This window comes from Plecotus auritus (assembly GCF_963455305.1).
Source record: "Plecotus auritus genome assembly, chromosome: 7".
NCBI lineage: Eukaryota > Metazoa > Chordata > Mammalia > Chiroptera > Vespertilionidae > Plecotus > Plecotus auritus.
Genome location: NC_137774.1, coordinates 4,035,712 through 4,048,234, shown reverse-complemented (window position 1 = coordinate 4,048,234; position 12,523 = coordinate 4,035,712). Strand labels below are relative to the sequence as shown.

Here is a 12,523-nt window from a genome sequence, read left to right as displayed (position 1 = left end):
TACAGGTACAGTAATTGTCAATGAACACTCATTCATGGAAGGTATCGATACGCCAGCCTGTTCTAGGCACTGAGCAGCCAGCTGTGAACAAAAGATAAGTTCCTTGCTGTCAGGAGATCCAGAGCTAGAGAAACACAACAGGTAAATAAAACAAAATAATTTCAGACAGTGAGACCCTGTAGTAACCTAAAGGAGCCCAGCCTGGAGGGAAGGGGCGGGTTGATCTCGTGGCAGCCAAACCAGGGCACCAGGGAGATCCCGCCCCAGGCTCCGCCTCCATCTTTGCATACGCCTTCTGATTGGCCGGCGGTGGCAGGCCCCACCCCGTGGAGCGGGCGGTTGGGGAAGCTCTAGGCGGTTGGGGAAACGCCGGGCAAACCCGGCCAAGATGCGGCCGCTGCGCCGGGTGTCGCTGGGCGGGCCGGGGGCATCGCGGGCCGGAGGTGGGCCAGGGGCGTCCGCCGTGGCACCCGCGCACTCTTAGCTCCCCAGACCTGCCTGCGGGTCCGGGCCCTCCTTGTCGCCTAATCGCCCGCCGTCCCCTCCCCTCTACCCTTTGTGCCGCCGCCGCCGCTCGGAGTTCCCGGCTCCGCAGGACCCCGGCCGGGCCAGATCGCCGCGGCGCATCAGCCCGCTGTGGGCGCCAGTCAGCGGCCGATGGCGAAGGGGCGCAGCGCGGGCGGGGGCGCTGCAGCCGGAGTCCGCGACGCGGGAGCCCGGGCCCGCCTCCGCCGCATTGTCCCGGGCCCCGCACCGCGGCCCTGAGCCGCGCCGCCGCAGCGCCCGCCAGCCCCCGCAGGGCCATGCGGAGGGCCGCCGGGATGGAGGACTTCTCCGCAGAAGAGGAGGAGCCCTGGTACGACCAGCAGGATCTGGAGCAGGGTGAGCACGGAGGAGGGGGCAGGAGAGCGAGGTGCGCCCCGCGACCTCTGTCCGCTTCTCCATTGTTGGGCGGTGTCACCCCCGGGAGGGCTGAGCTGCACCCCGCGGCCCGGACTCCGATGGGTGATGCGTGTGGAGAATGGGGACGTGGAGAGAAGGGGCGCGCTGCCCTGGAAGACCGGCCCGGGCCCTTGAAGACCTGCAAAAGTCGGGGGAACAGTCTTCCTCTTCCCCGAAGGACAGGGGCATACTTCACCCAGCTCGACCACCCCAACTGAGAGGCAGGCACTGCCCAGGGCCCCCTGATATTGCCGGGGGCCTGAGTACTGGCTGGAATTCTTTGGAGGCCGGGAGGTGGCTCCTTGGTTGTTTTGCTGGGAGGGGTGGAGTGTGTAGGGGGAGGGGGAGAATGATCTTATCCCAAATCCAGCGACACCCTTCTTCCTGCCAGAATTCCTGAGCTCTAAGACTCCCGGAAAGTTTCCCCAACTCCCTTCCCCTCTACCCAGGGAGGGGATAGGGGTGCGGGCACCCAGTCAGGGGAGAGGTGAAGATTTGGAGTCCCCTGGCCCTCCCCCCCCAAAAAAAAAAACCCGTCCCCTCCCAAACTGCTCATGGTTTGGGGGTCAGGTTTGGCAATTCTGAGCAAGAGCCCAGATTAGAGGCAGCCAGCTCCCCCCTCCATCTGAGAGCAGCGAGGGCGACTGGAAATGGGTGAGAAGCTGGTGATGAGGTGGCCGAAGTGACATCACTAAGAGTAGGGGCCGGGCTGCTAGGACCGGAAGAAGGAGTAGACCTAAGGGTCAGAGCCAAGGCCTGCGAGACCGGAGTCAAATCCACCCTCTCCCCCCACAAGAGCACCGCATTCCTGGAGGTCAGGGCTGGAGGCGTGTCCAGGAGAAGTGACCACAGCCCCCGGTGGGCAGGTGTGGACACAAGTCTGATTGAGTGTGTGCTCAAACACACACACACCCACACACACCCCGGCTCTGGGGCTCCACCCACGGCCCCCAAGGCCTGGCTTTTACAACTCGGGGAGACATCTACCCAGATCCTAGAGCCTTTGTTACTGGCCCTGACCCACATCCGCACGTGGCCAGATTTGCTGGTAGGTGAGGCTCAGTCCTGTGCTCAGGAATGTGGGGTAATCAGAGCCTCTGAGGACTAGTGTGGGACTGGGCGTGCTGGGCTGCACCCTGCCGTACTCTGTGCCCCAGAGTCTACCCTCAGCTTCCCGGCCTGGAGTGAGAGGCCCAATACTGGCTGTGACAACCCCTTCCCAACCCTGGGCACTACTTTTGTGTCCCACAAACACCTCTCAGGCTCCCCTTACGGGTCAGACACTATCCTGGGCACTGGACTAGCCCCAGCCCTGGCCCACAAGTGGACCAGGTGGAGGTGGACTTGTAATTGAGTGTAGGTGACAGGATGCAATGAGAGGGCTTCATGGAAGAGGCAGCCTAGAAGGAAAGGTCGGAAAATGGCCTCCCCTCCCGGGAGGCAGATGCTGATATTACTGCTGTCTCATTTCTTTCCTGCTCCCTTACGAAGTCTCTGGCACCAGGCCCGGCCCAGATGTGGGGGGAAGGAGCCCGGGAGTAAGGGGGGAGATGTGTTGCTCCCAGAGAGGGAGAGGTGTCCGGTTCCCACTGGGCTGGGTGCCTGCTCTGGGTTAGGGTGGGGGATGGTCCCAGCTGGCCCCCTGCTCTGGCCCTGCTGGTCTGCACCAGTCAGCCTCCCCGCCTAGCCTCAGTAGCGTGCCCAGAGCCCTGGGACAAGGAGGGACACCAGAACTGAGACAGTGTCAGAAGACGTCAGGAGCTTTTGACCAAACACCAATGAGTGCTGAGCCTGGGGAGTGACCTCTGCCCTCGGGGGACTCCACATTCCAGCAGAGGAGGCAGAAAGGAGATCAAACTAGTAGCCGCAGGGGTGCTGTGGCAGGCAGACTCCCGAAGGTTCCCACACAGGCCCTCGAGCCGAGCGCGGAAGGTGCTCCCTGAGCCGAGGGAGGAGGGCGGGCATGCTAGGTGTAGGGGACGCTATACAAGGCATGGAGCAACGTGGAAAGGTCATGCCTGATGGGAAGTAGGGCTTAGAGAGCTGGGGTGGGGTTGGAGGAAGTCCCAGGCACAAGTACTGGGGCACTACCCCCGGGGGGCCAGCATGGAGAACTGGAGGGTGGCATGAGTGTTTGCCAAAAGTCGGCCCCATTGGGGATCAGATGCCTGTTGCGCCCCCTTCTCTACACTCAATTCCCCAGTTCTCTGCCCAGCCGCTCCCTAGGTGCCCCTTAGTGTCCCGGGAAGTAGCTTGCCCAGCCAGCCTGGTTCTGGAGCAGCACCACCACCTCAGGGCAGGCCGCTGGAGCTTGGCCACCAACATCCTGTCTGACTTTGATGCTGTTGTGCCCCAATAGCAAGGTCCCTGGCTCCCCCTACCCCCTGCCCCCTGCCAGGACTTGTAAAAATAGAAAACGCCATGAATTAGTAAGCACGGGCCCTCCTCCCCATCGCAGACCTGTGGGTGCCTCTTTCCACTGAGACAGCGTTGCTGAGTCACAGATTTGAAGTCCTGGGCGCCTGACCTTGAGACTCAGCCTCCGGCGAGAGCTCCGGCGTGGCACTGAGGTTGGGTGCCCGGACCCCAATTCTGTGGACACAGAGTTCCTGACATTCAGGCCCTGAGGGCTGTAAGCGGGACACCCGCAGCCCTGCCAGGTGGTGGATGGCCTCCTCCCCCATCCCCCCATTATCTTTGTCTCTCCTTCCCTGTGCCTGTCCCCTGTCCCTTTCCTGCCTCCCTGCTCTGGAGTCTGTGGGGCCCCACCAGACCCCAATCAGTGAGCGCAGTGGGATTTCAGCATTTCTTTTCAAAGACATCCCCGTCTCCTGGCCGTGACCTCGCAGGCTTCTGGGGCATTGCTCCTGGGCAGCACCTCAGCTGGTCCAGGGGGAAGCCGCTGAAGCCGCTGCAGGAGACCCAGAAGCCCCGGGTCCGGGCCGGGGAAGTGCAGGAGGCTCTGTACCTTCCCTGGCTTGGTCCAGTGGTCTGGTTGTGGCCGGCTGTTCATTCCTCTGGCTTCTGGCTTAGCCACCTCCCCCATTCTCCCACTCCCAGGCCTCCCTCCCTGGAGCCCTCCGTTGGCTGTTGCCCTTCCCTGGCACTGGCTCCACTCAGTCCCTGGCCGTGCACCTTCTAGACCTTTCTCGAGATCCCTCCTGGCAGCTTGGACCAGCTGAGCTTGCATTATGATCCAGTTTCCCTGTGATAGTCCCTGAGATTCTCCCCACCCCCAAGAGCTTCTATTGTTCCCTTCTTCCCCATTCCTGAATCACTAGGCGGCCCAGGTCACAGTCACTGCCTTCCAGAGCCGTGTCCCTGGTCTATAGTGTGACTTCCGCTGCTGCAGGAATGCACACAGCTCCGATGCTCACCTGGGAGGACGAGCAGAGAGGGCGGTGCTCATGACCATCCCGCGCTCCCTCTGGGACTCTGCAGGGGGTCCACGCGGGCCACCCACAGAGCCTGTCCCCTCACACCTGCGCAGGCGACACCAGTGGCAATGGCCTCTTTACAGGCTACCTGACCGTTCCCAAGGGAGGAAAGGTTGCTGAGTGGGGCCCTAGGGGTGGTCTTGCTGGGCTCCCAACTTCCCACTGAGCACTCAGCACGCAGGGCTGCAGTTTCACAACCCTAACACCTAGCCTCTCACTTTGTGGACTTGTCCAACTTACAGCTGATAAATTCCTACCACAAGCGCCCTCACTCCCCCACTAGTTCCTGTCAGGGAGCTAGTGTTTCCTGGCATCATTGTCAGAAGGTTAATGAATTGCTCCAGGCTAATGGTTCTGAGCTGAGATTTTGTCGAAAGGCGGGGAAGGTGTTTAGGAGAGCGGAAGGTGTGAGAGCGGCTTGTTTGTCCAGGCTGAGCCATTGTCATTGCAGCCTTGCTCCAGGATCGCGGCTTTGCACTCCTCAACCAGGGACTCCTCTGGGTGACATGTGGGCACAGCCCCCCCCCCCCCACCTGGCCTAGGTCCAGCCTGGAGGCTGCATGCCGCCTGTTTTAAACGTTTTAAAATCTCACCTCTGTGTGTCTGTGTGGGAACAAATTCCAGGTTTGCTCCTAATGGACGGCTAGGACTTTGGTCCAGGCCTGGTGGCTGGTCAGAGTCCCCTCTGGCTTTCTGAGGTGAGGTCAGTCCTCCCCCAGCTGACTGAAAGAAAGCCCAGGCTCTGCTCTCGAATGCCCACCTGGAGTCACTGCTCTCTGAGGCTCTCCAAGAGGAATCCCCCCCACCCGACCCCCACTTGTCGGGTGCAAGGGAGGGGCCCCGCTGAAACCACTGTATTTCTGAAACTTGCCAGGAGGGAGTATAGAGGCCTTCCATCCTCTAGGGGTCCTAGAACCATCATTGACTTTCTGGAAAGGGAACATGGTACCGAGCTCAATCCCTGGCCCGCAGCCCTTCGGCCCTGTCAGAGCTGCCTTCACGCCTCTGGGTTGGGATTTATACCATCGGCCTAGACCAGTGATCCGCAAACTGCGGCTCGCGAGCCACATGTGGCTCTTTGGCCCCTTGAGTTTTTAGCAAAGGCCAGCTTAGGAGTACCCTAATTAAGTTAATAACAATGTACCTACCTATATAGTTTAAGTTTAAAAAATTGGGCTCTCAAAAGAAATTTCAATCGTTGTACTGTTGATATTTGGCTCTGTTGATTAATGAGTTTGCCGACCACTGGCCTAGACTGAGGGCCTCATCGTGGGACAAGGATCCAGCTTTCCTGGATGGCATTTTGGCAGAAGAGATCAAATAGGCCCCTCCCCCGCCCCACCGCCCCCAAAACCAGGCCAGGTCCCCTCCCAGCCTCTGACAGGTGTTCATGTACCTCGGGCTGGGAGGGGAGAGTAGGTTCCAGTCCTGCAGATACAAGAATCAGGGCTGAGGGGGAAGAGGATGACTTGTTTCCCAGGGAAAGGAGGGTTCAGAGAGGGTACGTGTCACTAGGACCACATGCTACCGACTGGGACCAGGAGACCTGAATTCTGCTTTCAACGTGGCTACAACCCAGCTGGGGACCCTGGGCAAGTCATTCTCCCCTCTCTGACCGGCCATCCATAGAATGAGGATGTTGCGCCAAAGCGCTCTGAAGCCTCATCCGAGCTCTAATACGCAGCGAGCCCCTCCGCCCCGCCACCGCTCAGCGCGCTCCCAGTCCCCTCCAAGCCCAACTCCAAGGCCGCCCATTGCCAGCCGCCCCCCGGCCCCAGGAAGAGGCGCTCTCCCTTATTGTCGTCCAAGTCACTTGCCCCTGGGTCTCATCACACTCTCCTCACTCACTCTTTCGAGCAAGATCCATACACCTGCTTGGTGCCAGGTACTGACCTAGGTCCTGGGGATATCAGTGAAGTCACAGGCCAGACCCCTGCCCTGTGAGCTGATAGTCAGGAGAGGCCACAAGGTGAGGGAGCAAGCTGTTTGGTGCGCTAGGTGGTGATCTGTGCTAAGGAGAAGCAGCTAAGTGGGGTCCTAGCTGGTTTGGCTCAGTGGATAGAGCGTCGGCCTGTGGACTGAAGGGTCCCAGGTTCGATTCCGGTCAAGGGCATGTACCTTGGTTGCGGGCACATCCCCAGTAGGGAGTGTGCAGGAGGCAGCTGATCGATGTTTCTCTCTCATCGATGTTTCTGACTCTCTATCCCTCTCCCTTCCTCTCTGTAAAAAAATCAATAAATTATATTTTTTTTAAAAAAGAAGCTAAGTGGGGAGGAGTGCGGGACAGGGGAGGGTGCCATTAAAATCAATAGTTGGGAGAAGTCCTGGAGAAAGGGACATTGAAGGCAGACAGGGATGAGCCCTGGGGGGGGCGGGGCGAGGACATTCAGGCAGAAGCAACAGCCAGTGCAAAGGCTTTGCTCCTGGTCTGCATCCCCTACCAAGTGGGGGCTCCCCTAGTCAGCCCCCATGTCCTGGTTGCCTTGGGGTCCCCGAGGCCCAGCTCAGAACATGAGTGGGGGTTCTCTGGCTTCTTTCTCACACTGCTCGTCGCTTCTCCCACCCCCCACTCCTCCCTCCAGACTTGCACTTGGCCGCTGAGCTGGGGAAGACACTGCTGGAGAGGAACAAGGAGCTGGAGGCGTCTCTGCAGCACATGTACGCCACCAACGAGGAGCAGGTGCAGGAGATCGAGGTGAGGCCCGCCCTGCGCAGCCATCCCGGGCAGCCCTCTTGCACCGCTGTCTTTACCCCCAAAGCAAACCCGTTCCTAGAAGTGGGAGGAGAGCCCGGGCAGAGACATTCTCCCGAACCCTGTTCTGAAAGGTCACTCACCCACCACCCCCTACCGACCCCCAGTACCTGACCAAACAGCTGGACACACTGCGGCACGTGAATGAGCAGCACGCCAAAGTGTACGAGCAGCTGGACCTGACAGCGCGAGACCTGGAGCTGACCAACCAGAAGCTGGTGCTGGAGAGCAAGGCTGCGCAGCAGAAGATCCACGGGTGAGGGCCGGTGGAGGATTATGGGGAGGAGGGGAGGCCCAGGACTGGGAGTGCTGCGGGCATAGGGACGCCGGGATGTGACACCTGCTCCTTCTCCCAGGAGCCCAGGCTGGGGACCTGGGATGGTAGGGAGTTTGCCTGAGGAGGGCTGGCCCCTCCCCTTAAAGTCCCTCCCTGCGTGTCCCCCACCCCACCCCCAGGCTGACGGAGACCATTGAGCGCCTGCAGGCCCAGGTGGAGGAGCTGCAGGCCCAGGTGGAGCAGCTTCGGGGCCTGGAGCAGCTGAGAGTGCGCCGGGAGAAGCGGGAGCGCAGGCGCACCATCCACACCTTCCCCTGCCTCAAGGAGCTGTGCACCAGCAGCCCCCGGTAGGTGAGGGCGAGGGCGCCACTCGTCGGAGTGCCCGGGATGCCACTCAGGAGAACAGGGAGAGGGTGGGCAAGGAGAGCTGGTGCACCGTCCGGGCTATTGGCGAGACTGGTCCCGTTGCTGACAACAGTCCGCAGCTGGCGTTCGCTGAGCCCTGGCCATGAGTCCATGACTCTGCTAAGCAGCTTAATGTCATGGCAGTACCATGAGGTGTTTCTCATCTTCGCTGCTCAGATGAGGACGTTGAACCCGGAGGGTAGGTGTCTTTCCAAGGTCACCTGTTAGTAAGCCAGGAGGGGTTACCACTACACCGCAGTCCCATTAAACCTCAAGGAGCTGACTTGTGAATGTAACATGTGGTGTATTTGGTGGGCGTTTCAATAAGGGTCCTGGCCAAAGACAGTGCCCCTCACAGTAACTGAGGGGCGCCTACTAAAGAGGTGTGGACGAGGCATAGGAGCACGGGGAGGGGCGGACACTGCAGCGCCTGGGTGGCCACAGTGAGGAGCTGTTTCCCTAGGCCCAAAGGGGCCGGGGCAGGGAGGTTCCTGGAACCTGGAAGGCATGGAGGGTGCTGCCGGCACTGACCAGGAAGGCGCCTGGGGAAGACATTCCCACCACCTCGTCCACTCCCACTTCTGCCCTCCGCCCGCCCATCCCTCCCGTGGGCTGAGCTCAGGAGAGAGCCAGGTAACCTGACTGAAGCAGTCCCTTGAGGTCAGAGGGAGAAGGGAGAGCGGATCTAGAGGGACAAGCAGGATATGCAGCTCTGTGGACCAGAAAGAGGGAAGTGTCCGGGCTGGGCTCCCGGGCCTCGCCCATGACCAAAGCCCCTGCCCCCCCCCTCCCAGGAGCAGTGATGCCTTCCGCCTGCACAGCTCCTCCCTGGAGCTGGGCCCCCGGCCCCTGGAGCAAGAGAACGAGAACCTGCAGACGCTGGTGGGAGTGCTGCGCTCCCAGGTGAGCCAGGAGCGGCAGCGCAAGGAGCGGGCGGAGCGCGAGTTCGCCTCGGTGCTGCAGGAGTACTCGGAGCTGGAGCAGCAGCTGAGCGAGATGGAGGGCTGTCGCCTCCGCGTGCAGGAGCTGGAGGCCGAGCTGCTGGAGCTGCAGCAGATGAAGCAGGCCAAGACCTACCTGCTGGGCCGGGAGGATCACCTGGCCGAGGCCCTGCTGGCCCCCCTCACCCAGGCCCCTGAGGCCGATGACCCCCAGCCAGGCAGCGGGGACGAGTTCGGGGCCCAGGACAGCGTCTCCTCCCCGGCCACCTCCCCCAGCCACGCTGTGCGCAAGAGCTGCAGCGACACGGCGCTCAACGCCATCGTGGCCAAAGACCCCGCCAGCCGGCACGCGGGCAACCTCACGCTGCACGCCAACAGCGTGCGCAAGCGGGGCATGTCCATCCTGCGCGAGGTGGACGAGCAGTACCACGCGCTGCTCGAGAAGTACGAGGAGCTGCTGAACAAGTGCCGGCAGCACCGCGCGGGCGTGCGGCACACGGGCGTGCAGACCTCGCGGCCCATCTCCCGGGACAGCTCGTGGAGGGACCTGGGGGGCAGCGAGGAGGGCCAGGGCGAGGCCAAGGCGGGCGAGAAGAGCCTGAGCCAGCACGTGGAGGCCGTGGACAAGCGGCTGGAGCAGAGCCAGCCCGAGTACAAGGCGCTCTTCAAGGAGATCTTCTTCAGGATCCAGAAGACCAAGGCCGACATCAATGCCACCAAGGTCAAGACCCACAGCAGCAAGTAACCCTATGCCGGCCTGCAGCCTCCCCCAAGCTGGGCTCTGGGTCCCTCGAGCCTGGGCCCGCTGCCTCTGGTGAGTGAGGGAGCCTTTTGGCAGCAATATATCCCAGTGGAGGCCGCTCCAGAGAGCTCGCGGGGGCCAGCTGCTCCCTGCAGGTGTGGGGGGCGATCCACATGTCAACATCCTGGCCTCCCAGGACCCTCCACCGTCCTGTGTCAGCCCAAGGCACAGCTAAGAGTTTCAAAGCCAAACGTCCCCCCTTCCTTGGGGATTCCCAGCCCCCCAGCTTTCTGACCCTAGATTTGTGGCCAGGCTTCTAAAAGCCATCTGGACCAGTTGTTTTTTTTTGTTTTGCCCCAAAGTTTGGGTTTTCTTGAGAGATTTGCAATGTAAGATCCCCCTGACCCCTTGCCACAACTGGAAACACTTGAAGGGGGACCCCAGAGCCAGCTGTGGCCGGTTCCAGGGGTCTCCTTGACCACCCACTGCTTCTCCCCAGCTGTGACACTGTCCTTCCCTTAGCACCAGCTGTCCCCCCGCCAGGGTCCTACCCAGGTCAGAGATGGCCCTGCCATGCAGAGCAGAGAGCCTCAGCCTGGCCTCAAGTACCCCCCTCCCCCCACCCCGCCCCAGTGAGGTGGCCTTCTCCCTGGAGACCCTCAGCCCACTGCAGATCTGTAGCCAATCAGAGGAGGGGAACAGAACCCCTCACAGCCATACACGAGTGGTGCACCGTTTCCCTCAGAGCCAGCCTCCTTGGGTTCCAGCCCTGGAAATGCCTTCTGGGCATTAAGCCTTCCAGGGGTCTGGGCGGGGGGGAGCCCCCCATCTCTGCACCCCACCTGCAACTCAAGTTTGGCCTCTGCCTACCCCCACCTCAGGGACCATAACGTGTCTCATTCACTCCCATGCTCCCCCCAGCTGACCCCACAGCAGGTCACACCTGCTGCCCCCAGAACATCCTGGGCATGCGCAACAAGGCCGTGGTCCCCCCTTCACTGGGCGGCCCAAGACTCGCCCCACCCTGAACGGTTCTGAAACGCGACCTGGATGCAGAACATGTCTCCTTCCCCTAAAAAGCCTGCTCTTAACCGCCTGCCCGTGTGGGGGGCCTTAAGGACCCGGGGGTCAGGGGCTTAATCTTTGGTTAAGGCTTTAGAACGTCCAGCTGCAACTAAGGGATGCCAAGGTCCCCAGCCCGCCCTGAGCCGCTCTTCAGGGCTTCCCGTCTCTGCCGCCCATCCTGAGGCCCAAGAACTCGGAGGAGCCAGACGGCCCAGGGAAGGCGGTGGCCCGGCCTCCGCCCAGCGGGAACCTTCATGCCTTACTTGTTTCTAAGGGGTACAGGGGTCCTCTTAAGCACGCCGGCCTCCCCCGAGGCGCCACCTGCTCTCTGGGCGGCACTGTCCTCCGTCCACACACCTTGGAGCCCTTTGTCCTTTGGGGGTGGGGTGCGTCGGGGTGGGGGAAGGGCTCCTGCCTGTTTGTCCCCCAGTTCTGTAGCAGCCCACCAGCATCTCCTTTGAAGTATACAAGAGAGAAATATATTTGCAAATGCTTTATTCTCTTCTTTAATAAAAAATGCACCGGTATTCTAAAAGCAGCAATGGCCCGACCCAGGTGCTTCTGTGCGTCTCACACACCCGCCTCCTGAGCCCCATCCCCCCACACGTGGCAGCTGGGGAGCTCTGAATGGGAGGTCTCAGAAGCTGCCGTGTTTCTGAGTGCCAGCTATGAGGGGCACCCCATGCTGGGTGCACCTTCCTTGTTGGGCAGATTTTGCAGCTCCCAACCCACACCTGCCAACAGCTTCGACATCAGAAACCAAAGAAAAGGCTCCTGGATCTTTGGGGGCTCAGTTCCTCGCTGCCTTCTCCACATTTCAGTTCCACACGGAAAATTCTGCGGGCTCTGTGGATCCCAGTCCCCTGAGGAAACACTTCCATGACCTTCCCCCGGAGGTCAGCTCAGGGAGCTCCCCGCTGCACCCCTTCCCTTCCTGAAGGAGCCAGGGGCAACCTCCCTGGGGCCCCGGAGGTGAGGACGGTGTGGAGTGGGGAGTCCACAGCTAGACCCCAAAGTGGTGGCGACTGCTCTTTAACCCAACTGCCCAGCATGCGGTCTAAGTGCACAGCATGCAAGGCTGTCCATCCTGTCTGTGTGGCCTGCCCCCCGAGGGGTGGAGCGCGCCTTGTGGGTGAGGCACCGGAGCAGTTGCACCCAGGAGCAAAGGAAGCTGTGACTCCTACCCAGCTGCTGTCCCTTGCCTTCAAATTCCCCTCTTGGTGTATCTTTTCCTGCCTCTCCTTCCTTCCCGTCACCATTTGATCCTTACTCGGCCGCCTCCCCAGGGGTCTCCCTCCTCCTCTCCCAGACTGGCACCCTTCCCCGAGACCAAGCACTGTGGTAAGAGGAACTGGTCCCCCTTCCCACGACCCCAGGAAACGGGCCTGCCTGTGCCCGCCCTGCAAACCCTGAGCTGAAAGCCTCGCGGTGTTTGCAGGCAACGAGGCAGAAAGGAAGCAGCTTCCAGGACCGGGGCAGCTTTGGCCACCCGTGCCCGGGCGCATGCTCTGTGCTGCCTGCCCAGCCCCTCGGGAGAAGGAAAGGTGTGGAATACAGCGAGTCAGACTGGACTTCCCTCCCCAGTGCTGCAGAGAGAAAAACATAAAAGCCATCAGCTCTGAAAGTAAAAGGAAATTCCTTCAAAAAACCTGTACACACTTAGCATGCCTTAGTAGCAGCTAATTCTTGTTGCCTGCTGACAGGCAGCTATAAAATCTCTATTTTACTGATGGGGATCCTGAGGCTTAGAGGTTAAGTTAGTAGTTCAAAGTCACATAGAAATATTTGAACCCAGACCTGATCCAATCCCACTACGTGATACTGAACATTCCCTATTTCCATGTAATGTTGAGGGTTTTCAATATATATATATATATATTTCGGAGAGGGAGAGAGAGAAACATTGATCAGCTGCCTCCTGCACGCCCCCAAACTGGGGATCCAGCCCGCAACCCGGGCATG

General features: G+C 60.7%; 1 protein-coding gene across 2 annotated transcripts; it reads left to right on the top strand.

Annotated features, from left to right (window-relative positions):
• The first annotated feature begins 367 nt into the window (after window positions 1–367).
• On the top strand, window positions 368–11,101 carry CDR2L (cerebellar degeneration related protein 2 like). Of its 2 annotated transcripts, none has more exons than XM_080678640.1 (5): window positions 368–882; window positions 6,962–7,074; window positions 7,239–7,387; window positions 7,588–7,755; window positions 8,608–11,101. In XM_080678640.1, exons 1-5 carry the CDS (start codon window positions 804–806, stop codon window positions 9,497–9,499), a joined length of 1,401 nt encoding a protein of 466 aa, XP_080534766.1. In that variant the 5' UTR covers window positions 368–803; the 3' UTR covers window positions 9,500–11,101. The 2 variants fall into 2 exon arrangements, with proteins under 2 accessions (XP_080534766.1, XP_080534765.1); XM_080678639.1 differs by having other exon boundaries at window positions 663–882; window positions 7,254–7,387.
• Window positions 11,102–12,523: the final 1,422 nt, after the last annotated feature.